This window comes from Nuphar pumila, chromosome 2 (assembly GCF_984573655.1).
Source record: "Nuphar pumila chromosome 2, dmNupPumi1.hap1.1, whole genome shotgun sequence".
Classification (NCBI taxonomy): Eukaryota; Viridiplantae; Streptophyta; class Magnoliopsida; order Nymphaeales; family Nymphaeaceae; genus Nuphar; species Nuphar pumila.
The window spans coordinates 137,663,477-137,677,147 of record NC_143250.1 but is presented as its reverse complement, the minus strand read 5'-3'; the positions used below and the strand labels follow the sequence as shown (position 1 = coordinate 137,677,147).

At 34.6% G+C, this 13,671-nt stretch overlaps 1 protein-coding gene across 4 annotated transcripts in view; it reads right to left on the bottom strand.

The window, feature by feature from the left end:
* Positions 1-4,444: 4,444 nt before the first annotated feature.
* Positions 4,445-13,671, bottom strand: part of LOC149847273 (2-oxoglutarate (2OG) and Fe(II)-dependent oxygenase superfamily protein) — a 49,486-nt gene continuing 40,259 nt past the window's right edge. For 2 of the 4 annotated variants that reach the window (XM_089996888.1, XM_089996889.1), the window contains exons 7-8: positions 5,088-5,159; positions 4,445-4,996 (exon numbers count right to left, since the gene is read on the bottom strand). In XM_089996888.1, coding sequence (XP_089853014.1) covers positions 4,699-4,996; positions 5,088-5,159 — 370 coding nt within the window. In that variant the 3' untranslated portion in view covers positions 4,445-4,698. Of the gene's footprint in view, positions 4,997-5,083; positions 5,160-13,671 lie in introns of those variants that run through there. The other 2 variants (XM_089996890.1, XM_089996891.1) reach the window with 2 other exon arrangements.

The window sequence follows — 13,671 nt, the reverse complement described above, 5'->3', positions numbered from 1 at the left end:
ACTTGATGATTAAGAGTTTTAGATTCAGTTCATATCATGTTGTTGATACTCATTGCTTAGTTACAAAACATAGTTTGATACCTAGCTTCATAGAAGATTGTCACTTTTATTTTTCTCAATCCTTTTTTGCAATGAGATTTGACTCATAGAACATTGTCTTATTTTTTTTCGTTGCATAAGAATGAATAAGTTTATAATGAAAAGGCCAATCTTTAATAAATCTTCTGTAACTCGAGAAAAAGAACCAAGTTAGAAAATAAGCAAAACAGAAATTGATGAATCAAAGTTACCTACAGACCCTGCACTTCGTCCTTCTATTTCTAGTTATCATCCTAATATCCAAGATAATGTTCGTAGAGCATATATGTTCTAAGGTCCTTGCCAACCTCGAGATTGTACGTTTCAACTAAACCACCAAAAACAAAGGTTCATTCCAGCTTGGTATGATGAGTATAAGGATTGGTTGAAGTATAGTACAAGTAAGCATAAAGCATATTGTTTGCAGTGTTATCTTTTCAGGCCAAAAAGCACAAAGAAGATTAGTGCAGAGGCATTCGTATCTGAAGGATTTGATAACCGGAAAGACAAGAAGAGGTTTGATAAACATGTTGGAAGCTCTAGCAGTTTTCGCAATTCAGCACGAATGAAGTAACAAAATTTGATGCAACAAAAACAACATATTGATGCTATACTTTATAATCAAAGTGTTTGACAGAAAGATGAATATATACTTCGCCTTTGGGCAACTGTTAATGCAATCAGATACTTGTTAAGTCAAGGATTGTCATTTTGAGGGCATGATGAAGCTAAAGAATCTCTTAATAGAGTAAATTTTATTGAGTTGTTGAAGATATTTGTAAAGATCAATGATGACATAAATAAAGTTGTATTGAAAAGTGCTTCAAAAAATAACAAATTGATATCTTCTGATATACAAAAGGATATTGTCAAGGCTGCTTCTATACAAACCACAAATGCTATTATCATGGAACTTGGAGATACTTTTTTTCTATTTTACTTGATGATTCTCGTAATGTATCAACTAAAGAACAAATGGCTATTGTTTTACGATTTGTTAATGAAAAAGGTCGAGTGGTTGAGCGATTTCTTACTCTTATGCATGTTCTTGAAACAAACTCTATGTCACTCAAACAAGCAGTTGAAGAAGCATTTTGTAAGAATAAATTAAGCATATCAAGTTTGCGTGGACAGGGTTATGATGGAGCAAGTAATATGAGAGGGGAGTTTAATGGATTGAAAAGTCTTATATTACATGAAAATGCATCTGCATATTATATTTATTGTTTTGCACATCAACTTCAATTGGCATTAGTTGGTGTTGATAAAAAAAATCCATTGCTTGATATGTTTTTCAATATATTAGGCAGGTTGTCAACTTTTTTCTCTACTTCATGCAAGAGATCTGAGCTTATTCGAGAAGCAGAATTTATGCAAATTGTTGAAGCACTTGCATTGGGTGAACTTGAAATAGGACGAGGATTAAATCAAGAAATAAGTTTCAAACAACCTGGTGATACTCGGTGGGGTTCTCATTACGTTGCTTTGGTTAATTTACTCAGTATGTATTCTTCTGTTATTCAAGTGTTAGATTTCATTGTAGAAGATACATATTCAGGAAAAAGTTCAGATGCAATTATTTTATATCATCAGTTGCATGATTTTGAATTTGTTTTTTGCTTACATTTGATGTGTAAAGTTTTGAGAATCACTAATGGCCTTTCACAAGCACTTCAGCGAAAATATTAAGACATTGTGAATGCTATGAGTTTAGTCACTACATCAAAACAGTGCCTTCAAGGTCTGGGAGACAATGGATGGGACTCTCTCATAAACAAAGTGTCCATATTTTGTAAGAGATTTGATATCCTGATTGCTGGTCTAGGGGACTCATATACACCTCAAGGATGACCAAGACGTAAGGTTGAAAAGATCACCACATTGCATCATTATCGTATTGATGTGTTTTATGCTATTATTGATTTGCAACTTCAAGAGTTGAATGATTGTTTCACTGAAGCAAATACAAAGCTCCTCCTTTCAATGGCATGCTTGAGTCCAAAGAATTCTTTTTCTGCTTTTGATAAAGATAAGTTGATTCGTCTTGATGAGCTTTACCCTAAGGACTTTTCTAGAGTAAACATATTTAGATTTGAAAATCAATTTGATATATATATATATATATATATATATATATATATATATATTGCAGAAATGCAAAACAGTGATCAGTTTTCAAGTTTAAAATCTTTAGCAGAGCTAGCAGAGATGATGACAGCAACTCAAAAGCACATTGTATTTTCTCATGTGTATCTATTGATTAAGTTAGCATTAACTTTGCCAGTTGCAATAACAAGTGTTGAAAGAGCATTTTCAGCTATGAACAATATCAAAAGTCGTCTACGTAATAGAATGGGAGATGAATGGATCAATGATGATTTAGTTATTTACATAGAGAAGGAGACATTTGATACCATCACTGATGATGCAATTATGAATTGTTTTCAAAATATGAAAAATAGAAGATGCTCATTGTAAAATTTTCATGAATTTAGTTGTTTGTATTTCTTAAGTGAACAATCTTTATTTTAGTTTAAAAGTACAATTTAAGGTTTTATCTTATTATGTTCATAAATTTAGTTTGTGTTTGTAACAATTGTTATTTTTATTCAAAGGCTTATTTAAGTTTTATCTCTCCATGAACGACTGTTCCTCCAACGAAAATTTTATGGCTCCGCCACTTGTCCGAATAAATGGATCGTCCTTCAAGACCATAGTGGTCCCCGAGACCTGAAGTCTGCCCAACCAACGGAAAACTTCTGGCACTGGCAAGTGCATGAAAAAACTAAAAAAAATATGAAAGCAATATCAAGCACAAGGGGAAGCATATAAGAATTAACTTGATTACAAATATAAAATGATATAAATCCAACATGCAAACTTGTTGCAAAAAAAATAGTAATTCTTTTTTAAACGTGAAAAACATAAGTGGGAGAGTGAGTGGGAAGTGACAAAAAGTGAGGCAAACTCTGAGGAAGCCAAAGGGAATCAATTTGTGAAATAAAAAGGAAGTGGGCTTCCCACAGAAGGGAATCGGGTTTCCCATGTTTTGGAAGCAGGTTTCCCAGAGCTTCCCCTCATTTTGAGGAAGCAAGTCACTTTTGAAGCTTCCAGTAACTATGATATGTATCTGGCCGTTTCCACCCCGTACACATCACACAAGTGACAGTTTATAGTCAGATGCTTGAAATATTGCCAACGAAAATTCAAACCATAAATTCTGCGTGCAGGAAATTGTAAGCGAAATTGACCAATACTAAGGTCACGTTTGTAAGCACTTTGAAGTTGTGATCTTGAATCACAATCACTTGTACTCTGAGGAAAGAAATCATAGATAGCTTATTTTCCTACATGTGCAATTATGCGAGAAAATTATTCTCACAAGGTGTAATCAAATTTGCCCCACAAAAAGAGAGGACAGAAAAGTCTTTGAAAGTAGGAATTGGAGAGAAACCAGAGGAAATCAAGTTGTCCAATTATTGCATAATCCTTGTTTTGGATTATTTCGTGAAGATAAGATAATTGCTAATTACTCCGAAAAGGATTTGGCTCCTTTTGAAAACTTCCAACCACATGCTGCCAAACATGAAGGTCGTTTCCAATATCCTATGTATCTATTTTCTATGGAATTCCTCCCATCAATTTCTACCAAACACCACCCAACGGTTTATGCACAATGCTCCCAGATGCATACAAACTTCCCCATCATTTTGGGAACAACATGAAGCAAATAGTGGAGAGATACAACCGCAATGGCTTGGTTCAATACATAAAAGACTTGCTTCCATCTCACGTTCGCATCCATAAAAGGTTCACAGTGATCTTGTACCTTCGATACGCAGGGGGTAACAGAAAGTAGAAAATATCAGAAAAAGGCTCAGGTTGCATTGTGACAAATTGAAACTTGGTTCGCATCCATGAATTGAGTTGAATGTGAGTAGCAATGGAAAGACTCAGGAACTTGGTTCTAGTTTAACAAATTGAAACTTTAGATTGCATTGTGACAAAACTGCCTTAAGATGCTTTATAGATCCTTGTTAAGCTAAAGTGACCCAAGTTGTGCACTCAAGCGGCATGTAGGGCCCAAAGTTTCCACCAACATTGGTAGATCAGTCATTTAACCAGATGTAGATTGAGATCCAGATCCGAACGTGAAGATCATGATTTATATTAATAAAAATTACCTTAAGTCAATTAAAACAAACACTTGAATCTTTTCTATAAGACATTACCCAATTTTCATAAGAAACCTTTGCTATAGCATTTAGAAAAAAAAAAACACATTATCGCTCATTAGGCATGTATGCCCTTACGACTCTTATCAGAAACAAGCAAAGGCTCCAATGAGCATATCAAAGGCAATAAAAAATCAATCACTTGTTATTAAACAAAAAATGTAGCTTACAAAAATATATTTTCCTTTTACATACTAATAAATAGGCATACCCACATTGCCAACATAAACGATTTCTTAATCAACCTCGGCTAGGAAATAAATAGTATTTTAAGATGTAATTCTTAGACTGCAATCAGTGGTTATCCCAGTGGTTGGTTAGCTTGTCCCGCATCTAAGTATCTACAGAATGTCTCACTGGCATACACTTTAACCAAATTCTAAGTTTATTTGCCAAATGAAATTCGTTCAGCAAGCTTATTGCCAGATCGACTGAATAAGCGAGAATCACCTAGTGAAGGGAAATCGGCTATTGTCAAGCTGAAAGGACCATTGCCGGCTCCATCTTCACTTTCTACATCATCCACTCGTTCTCGAGTGGAATTTGTGTGTTGGTTACATGCTTGTTGGGTTATCAATTCTTTTGAAGAATATGGAAGTGGTTGAAGTCCTTGTAAATCAGGATCATGTGAAAATTGATATGGTAACTTGTTTTGATCCATCTTCCGAAATGTTATAGAAATCCTGCATATTAGAAACACTCGTGTTATAATAAATGATCCATAAAACTGTTTGCTATTTTTTTTTGCAATAAGAATTAAGGATTATAAATTACCTCTTGCTAGGGACACCTGGTACACAATGTTTTGCAACATCAGCACCATTGCCATTTAAGATGAACACAGACCTATAGAGAAGACAATAAAATGATGGCAATGAAAATATATATATAAAATTTGCAGACATACCCAACTTTTTATGTTGGTAGGGAATAAAAAACATCATTTTAGTGTCATCACAATTAAGAAAAAAAACACAACAATGTTGCAAACGATGTATTATCACTTGTACATGAAAAAAGGAAAGCAATGTTGTAGATGTATCACCAGTCCAGACGGTAACATATACTCCCTGAATTGGAAAATATGGTGTATCATGTCACATTGTAAACATATTGCATCAAAATATGCAATGTTCTTTTAGCTTATTGTGATTAGTGAGATTGTCTTAAGTAGTAACATACATTCTATTAAATATATATACATAATTAAGGGATGTAAGCTTTTTGTCTTTTTACATATTTAAGGATGTTAAGACTTAAGACTCAAGTATAATTTATAGTTATTTAGGCAATTTTTTATTTCAAATAATTATTTTAAATTTGGTTATTTTGTTAAGAGCATTTATATCCATTGTTGATAGCTCAAGAAGTTGTTGAGGACTAGTCATTATAATTATTTAATGGGCTAGTCTCTTCCTACCTCTATGTATATAGTGTCACGAAGTTGAAACCCAAGGCACACTCAAAAATAACAAAAAAAATATTAAATACATCAACACACTATACTTAATCAAATATAAAGAATAACAAAATGTAAGCACTCACAAAAAACTAAGAAATAAAATAAATAAAAATTATTAATCACAAAATGTACAACATACCCTTACTACAAACACTCATTCACACACACTTTGCATACATCCACTCTAACTACACTAATGCAAGAGAGAGAATGGTCAAACACAGAATAAAATATCAATTTAAATCACAATAATTTAAATAACCATGAGAAAATCTATTTAAAATATTTCAAAACAATTATTAAAGTAAGAACCAATAGCACTTACAACAAATACAATATATTAAAAATAATTTAAGTCATGAATATTAAAATAGTCGCTAAAGACCTAATTAAAAATATTTCAAAATCAAATAAAAGATATAATAATCCATTCAAATGAGAACCACAAAATATTAAAATAATTCTGAAACAATTTCTTAAAATCCCAATATGTTAAATAACCATGGTCACAAAATCAATGTATATTCAAAGGTAATTACAAAATAACAAAGACAAAAATGGCAAATTACTAAAGGCCAAAAAACAATCACACATCAAGAGGCAATAATAATCAAATAATATTTCAATTTTCAACAACTTAGGTAGACATTTCATACGAGGATACAAATTATTAATTAACTCTAAGTAACTACATCAGGTTTCCACTAAGCAATAAAATAATACATAAAATCAAGATTTCAAGATATCGAAGAAATGCAACACTCAACAAAATAAAAGGTTTTCGATCAAATTTATCAACAGTGCATATAGCAATGCATGCAAGATAATCAACATGAAACAAATCTAAATATACCCAGTATATATTCAAGATATATTCTAATGCATATAATGGAATCTTAAAAAATAACCATTTTCTGACATAAGGGCAAAAGAGCAGCGAAAAATATTAGTATATACATGAAGAGATTTTAGAAATAACAAGAGAATGTGAAAATACACATATACTACACGAAACAAAATAAATTTATAGGAATTCTCAAGATATCAAACATAGTGGAAAATATATATATTTATATGAGATCTACAAAGTGGAACATATAATCCTTTATGAAAATATATGCATAAAAGAAACTTAACGGTATCAATGTGTCTAAGCATAAGGCACATATAAAGCATGAAAAAACACGTATACAAAAAATGACATAATACGAAAGCATGCATATATATGCAAAACATACAACGCAGGACCAACATAACATAACATGTGTGCATAGAGGATCATGTATAACATTCATAGAACAACGCAAGTATTTCACATGTTTTTGAAAAAATAAAAAAGACCCACATAAACATAACTTCACACAATCACTAGACTTCACGGATACTTCAAATAAGGCACCTAAGTGCTAAAAAAAATATGCACTCAAAGATACCAGGCCATATATGTGCATATAAAATAAAGAAGGCTCAAATACAAGAATCAACTAAAATTTCACCACACACGTGGATAAATAAAAAAGATTTCACATAATATACCAAATATTTAGTAAAATTCTAAATCAACACCAATAAGGGATAAAAAAAAAGTCCCAGAAAATGAAAAAACAAAAAAAACCAATTTTCAGATCCACCAAAAATGGAACTTATAAGTTTCAGAATAGCATCCTAGTGGGCATACATCAAAACTAGGGCTGCACAACGAGCCGAGCTAGCTCGGGCTCGACTCATTTAAACCCGACTCAGACTCGTCCGAGTAAATAAATGAGCCAAGATTGATCAGGCGTTCGAGCTTGATTAAGCTCGATTAGCCTGATTAAGCTAGATTAATAGTCATATGGGGACTACTTTTAGAATATGTACTATTTTTGCTGGTTAATAATCATAAAACCTGCCTTTAGCCAAGTGGTTTACGGTTTTCCATGTATATGTGAGGTCCTGGGTTCAAATCCAGCTCTCTTACTCATAGATTTCTTTTTTTTAATGTAATTTAATGCGGCTCAAGCTGAGCCAAGCCAAGCTCGAACTTGAACTCGGGCCGAGTTCGTACACAACTTTTCAAGCTCGGCTTAAATCGAGCCGAGCTTTTTGAGCCTGAGCTCGACTCTAGCCCGGCTTGTGTGCACCCCTAATCAAAACAATTCAAAAGGGATTGAAAACACACTTATAAGAAAAAGAAAAAAAATCCTAAAATGATTTCAAAGTCACAAACAATTTTTTTTTATTTTTCAAAAAAGGACTCATAAGAAAACTCAAGTTCTTCTCATACACAATGCCAAAGAATAACCATAAAAGCACAAAGAAATGCATATCAAGATTTAAGATTCACACCAAATATAGAATCCCTTTGAATTTGAATTACACCGTGATTAATGTCTTTTCACAAAGTATAAGCTCAAACAAAGATTCCCAAAAAACAGAATCGCAAATTCACTCACTCTGATACCATGTCACGATGTGGTGCAGAGACACTCAAGAATAATGAAAAAGACTAAATACATGAACGCACTATACTGTAATGAAATATGCGGAAAAGCAAAGAGTGCACTAAGCACTTACAACATCTACTAATGAACAAACAAAGAGGGGCTAATACCCAAACCCACAAGAGACAACACAACATAAAAATATAAATGCCTCTTATTGAAAGAGAGAGAGCTCTCAAGAGTAAGAAATACAAGAGGGGAGCACCCCTATTTATACACAAGAGAAGGAGAGGGAGAGGGCCAAGAGGCCTTAAAAGGAGAGCCACCTAGGGGGCTCCCCATGTAGTCGGTGGGAGCCCCCAACGGTCACTAATGTGACCGTTGGAGGCCCCATCGACTACATGGTGGGGCCCCTTTTTAGTGAGCAAAAAACAAAAAATAAAAAATACATTTTACAAAAAATAAAGAGAAAAATAAACTAAGAAAAACAAGTACCCCTATCGGGTACTTGTGAAATGACAGAAATACCCCTATCGGGTATTATATATATATATATATATATATATATATATATATATATATATAAATATATATATATGAATTACATATATTTTAACACCCTCCCTCAAGCTTTACGGGGATATAACCGAAAGCTTGTTAAGGAGAAACAAAAACCGAGGAGCCGCAAGAGCCTTAGTGAAGAAGTCCGCCAACTGGTACTCTGATGTGACGTAAGGTAGTGCTATAGTTCCTCTTAGGTATTCATCCCGAACGTAATGGCAGTCCATCTCAATATGTTTAGTACGCTCATGGAAGGTGTGATTGCTTGCAATATAGATTGCGCTTTTGTTGTCACAACACATCTTCGAAGGAGTAGAGATGACAATGCCCATATCACTGAGGAGGCTTCTTAGCCACACAAGTTCCATGGTTGTAGTGGCCATAGCACGATATTCTGCTTCCGTCGAGGACAATGATACTTTGTGTTGCTTCTTGCATCTCCACGAAATCATAGAGTCACCTAAGAAAACACAAAAACCGGTAGTTGAGACACGGTCATTGGGATTTCCTCCCCAATCTGCATCAGTATAAGCAATTAAATCAAGTGACGAGGCAGAAGAAAGAAAAACTCCCTTAGTTATGGTATTTTTGATATATCTGACAATCCTTAAGACTGCACTCATGTGCACGGTTGTAGGTGCATGTTGAAACTGACTGACAGAGTGGATGGCATGAGCAATGTCTGGCCGTGTGATGGATAGGTAGGTTAGAGACCCAACAAGTTGCCGGTAGGGAGTAGGATCCTCGAGAGGTGTTCCATCTTCCAACCTTAATTTTGCATTGATGACTTCTGGGGTTTCTGTCTTCTTGTCATCGGAGATACCCGATTTAGAACAGATGTCAGCAGCAAGTTTCATCTGAGAGAGAATGTACCCTCAAGGAGAGTACGCCACTTCAATTCCTAAAAAATATCTTAAGAAACCAAGGTCAGACATATCAAAATTTCCTTTCAAAACCTTTTTAATATCATTAATGCCTTGCTCATCACTTCCTGTGATGATCATATCATCAACATGAAGTAGTAAAATAACTACAGAAGACCCTGCACTTTTCACAAACAAAGCAGTGTCAGTATAACATGAACGAAAATTTAAACTTGTCATTACATTACTAAATCTATCATGCCAAGCCTTTGGAGCTTGTTTTAAACCATATAATGCCTTTTTAAGTTTAAGAATTTTATTTTTACCAATACATACTCCTGGTGGGGGATCCATGTAAACTTTTTCATTTAATTCGCCATTTAGAAATGCATTCTTAACATCAAGTTGATAGATAAGCCATTTCTTTACAGACGCAATAGCAATAAGAGTCCTAACACTAGTCATTCTAGCAACAGGTGCGAAGATTTCTTCATAATCTATACCATATTCCTGAGCATATCCTTTAGCTACTAATCGTGCTTTATAACGTTCTAATGAACCATCACTCTTGGTTTTAATTTTGAAGACCCATCTACATCCTATTGATTTCTTTCCAGTGGGTAACGAAGTTATTTCCCAAGTTTTTGCTTTTTCAAGGGCACTAAGCTCTAAGTTCATGGCTTCAACCCATTGGGGAATATTTTTGGCCTCATTATAGTGTGAAGGTTCATGAAATGAATGTAATGCAATTAGACATGCTCTATATCTAGGAGTTAGGGACTCATAGGAAACAAACCTATTTGGAGGATTGGAGATCCGACTGGATCTCCTTAAAGATGTTTCTTCAATGTTGGATCCTTGAGAGTATTTTTCTAAGGCACTTATCTGAGTTTGTTGACCACGCCTAACATATGTTTGGATTGGTCTATTATTCTCATCTACAACATTATCAAGAGAGGATTTCCTCTAGGTCATTCAAAGACTCATTAGAGATTTCCTCTTCTTGAGGAGTCTCATCTTCTTGAGATAGAAGATCAAATAAAAAAGTATATTCACTTTCGTCAATATCTTTAGTTTTCACAAAACCATTTTCATTTTCCAAAAATGTTACATCTTTGGATACATAGAGTTTGTTATTTTTCAAGTCAAAACATCTAAAACCCTTTTGATTTTCTCCATAACCCAAGAAGACACATTCAATAGCTTTAAGAGATAATTTGTCTCGTTTATGAGTAAGGACAAAACATTTACATCCAAACACTCTTAATCTATTGAAGTCAGGTGTTCTTTCAAATAGTTTTTCGTATGGAGATGTATTTTGTAAGGATGAAGATATCATTCTATTTATTAAATAAGTTGAGGTTAAGGCCGCTTCAGCCCAAAAATTCTTTGGAAATAAGGAGTGTCCTAGTGGTTTCCATGATATGTCTATGCTTTCTTTCGGCCAAGCCGTTTTGTTGAGGAGTCCTAGGACACGATCTTTGATGACAAATCCCATTTACTTCTAAATAGTTTTGAAATTCATTTGATAAATATTCTCCACCTGAATCGGATCTAAGAGTAGAGATATTACTTGAAAATTGATTTTTAACTATCATATGAAATTTTTTAAAAAACTCAAAGACTTCGGATTTTAAATTGAGAAAGTAGATCCATACATACCTAGTATAGTCATCGATGAAAGTGACATAATAGGAGTACCCTCCTTTAGACATGACGGGGGAAGGGCCCCAAACGTCCGAATGGACTAACTCAAAAGGTCTTTTGGATACAAAAGTCCGGTTTGGAAAAGGAGTAGATTTCATTTTGCCAAAAATACAATTCTTGCAAACAAAATGTTTCTCATTACAAAATTTCTTTCCAAATGGAAAGGAGTACATTTTTGAGAAACTTGGATGTCCAAGTCTTTGATGCCAAATATCAATATTTTTATCTTGGACATGGTTACAAAAAGAGTTCATGGGGAGTTTCAAGTTGCTCATGTAATAGAGATCTCCCCTTCTATGGCCTTGCCCAATCAGCTTCCCGGACCGGAGATCCTGTATAGAGCAATCCTTAGTTGAGAAGGAGATTTTACATTCATGATCGCATATTTGAGCAACAGAGAGGAGATTTAAATTAAGTTGAGGTACAACTCTCACGTTTGGCACAAAGAAGTCTTTTGAAAAGTTTAAGGTTCCAAGACTTTTAACTTGTAAAGATGTACCATCGGCAGTTGAAACATAGGAGTTTTTAAAGTTATTACATAAATCGGAAAGCTCATTTTCAAGGGGGGTCATATGAAAGGAAGCTCCAGAGTCAAGGATCCAAGACGACATACCTGGAGGAGAGGAGGAAGCTACGGCGGCACCCGAAGTTGATGGAATCTTGAGTAGAGTTTGTAGTGCCTCCGATAGTTGAGCAAGAGAAAAAGAGTCCATTCCTTTGATTGCTTCCTCTTTCTTTTGAGTAGCTTCTTCAACGGAAGCAACTTTATTTTTTGGTGCTTCATTCAACTTAGGACAATTAGGTCTTATATGACCCGGTTCTTGACAATGATGGCAAATGGCTTTTCTATAGTTGCCATTATAGTTATTTTGTCTTCCAAAATGTGGAGGTTTGTAGGTTTTCATATGGTTGCCGGGTTTGGATACGGCCAAGACATCATTTCCTCCTTTAATCATGCCAAGACGGGTTTCTTCTTGGCATATTTCGGCTATGGCATCTTCCAAGGGAAGAGGCTTTGATCTATGTAGGAGGGAGGATCTAACTTGTTCATATTCGGGCCTAAGCCCATGTAAAAATTGGAAAAAGTGTTTTTTTTCCATTTGTTCTCTTCTTAATTCCACATCTATACTAGAAACCTATTTTTGTTCTAGTAAGGATAGCTCATCCCATAGAGGGCCAAGAGTGCTAAAGTAGTCCCTAGCACTCATTTCTCCTTGCTTGATAGTCCGGATTTTTTCTTGAAGAAAGAATTGACGAGCAAGGTCTTTTTGTGTAAACATACCTTTCATGAAAAACCATGCTTCATTTGCCATCCTAAATTTGGCAATGTTGGCGCAAATCTTGAGCTCCACATTATTCATGAACCAAGCAAGAATCTTGGCATGCTTACTCTCCCAATCTTCTATTTTAGATTGGTGATCTTCAATGGCCTTTATGCGGGCATCTCCTTCAAGAGCTTTTTCTTGATCGCCTTCCATCTTAGTTAGTTGGAGTTGTGGTTCCGGAATGGTGCCCATAACGTATCCCCAAAGCTTTTTCCCTTTGAGGTTGTTTTCCATGGCGGCGGCCCACATCATGTAGTTGGAACCATTGAGCTTGAAGGAGAGATCAATCTTTTGTTCTCCTTCCATAACAACCACTTACAAGAGAATATCAAGGAGAGAGAAACAAAAAAACAAATATAGCTACACCACTAGCTATATTAAAAAGAAGAGCATACACAAGGCTCTGATACCATGTAATGAAATATGCGGAAAAGCAAAGAGTGCACTAAGCACTTACAACATCTACTAATGAACAAACAAAGAGGGGCTAATACCCAAACCCACAAGAGACAACACAACATAAAAATATAAATGCCTCTTATTGAAAGAGAGAGAGCTCTCAAGAGTAAGAAATACAAGAGGGGAGCACCCCTATTTATACACAAGAGAAGGAGAGGGAGAGGGCCAAGAGGCCTTAAAAGGAGAGCCACCTAGGGGGCTCCCCATGTAGTCGTTGGGAGCCCCCAACGGTCACTAATGTGACCGTTGGAGGCCCCATCGACTACATGGTGGGGCCCCTTTTTAGTGAGCAAAAAACAAAAAATAAAAAATACATTTTACAAAAAATAAAGAGAAAAATAAACTAAGAAAAACAAGTACCCCTATCGGGTACTTGTGAAATGACAGAAATACCCCTATCGGGTATTATATATATATATATAAATATATATATATATATATATAAATATATATATATATGAATTACATATATTTTAACATATACTTAATCAAACACAAAAAACAACAAAATGTAAGCATTCACACGAGAACTAAAAAATAAAATAAATGAATTTTATT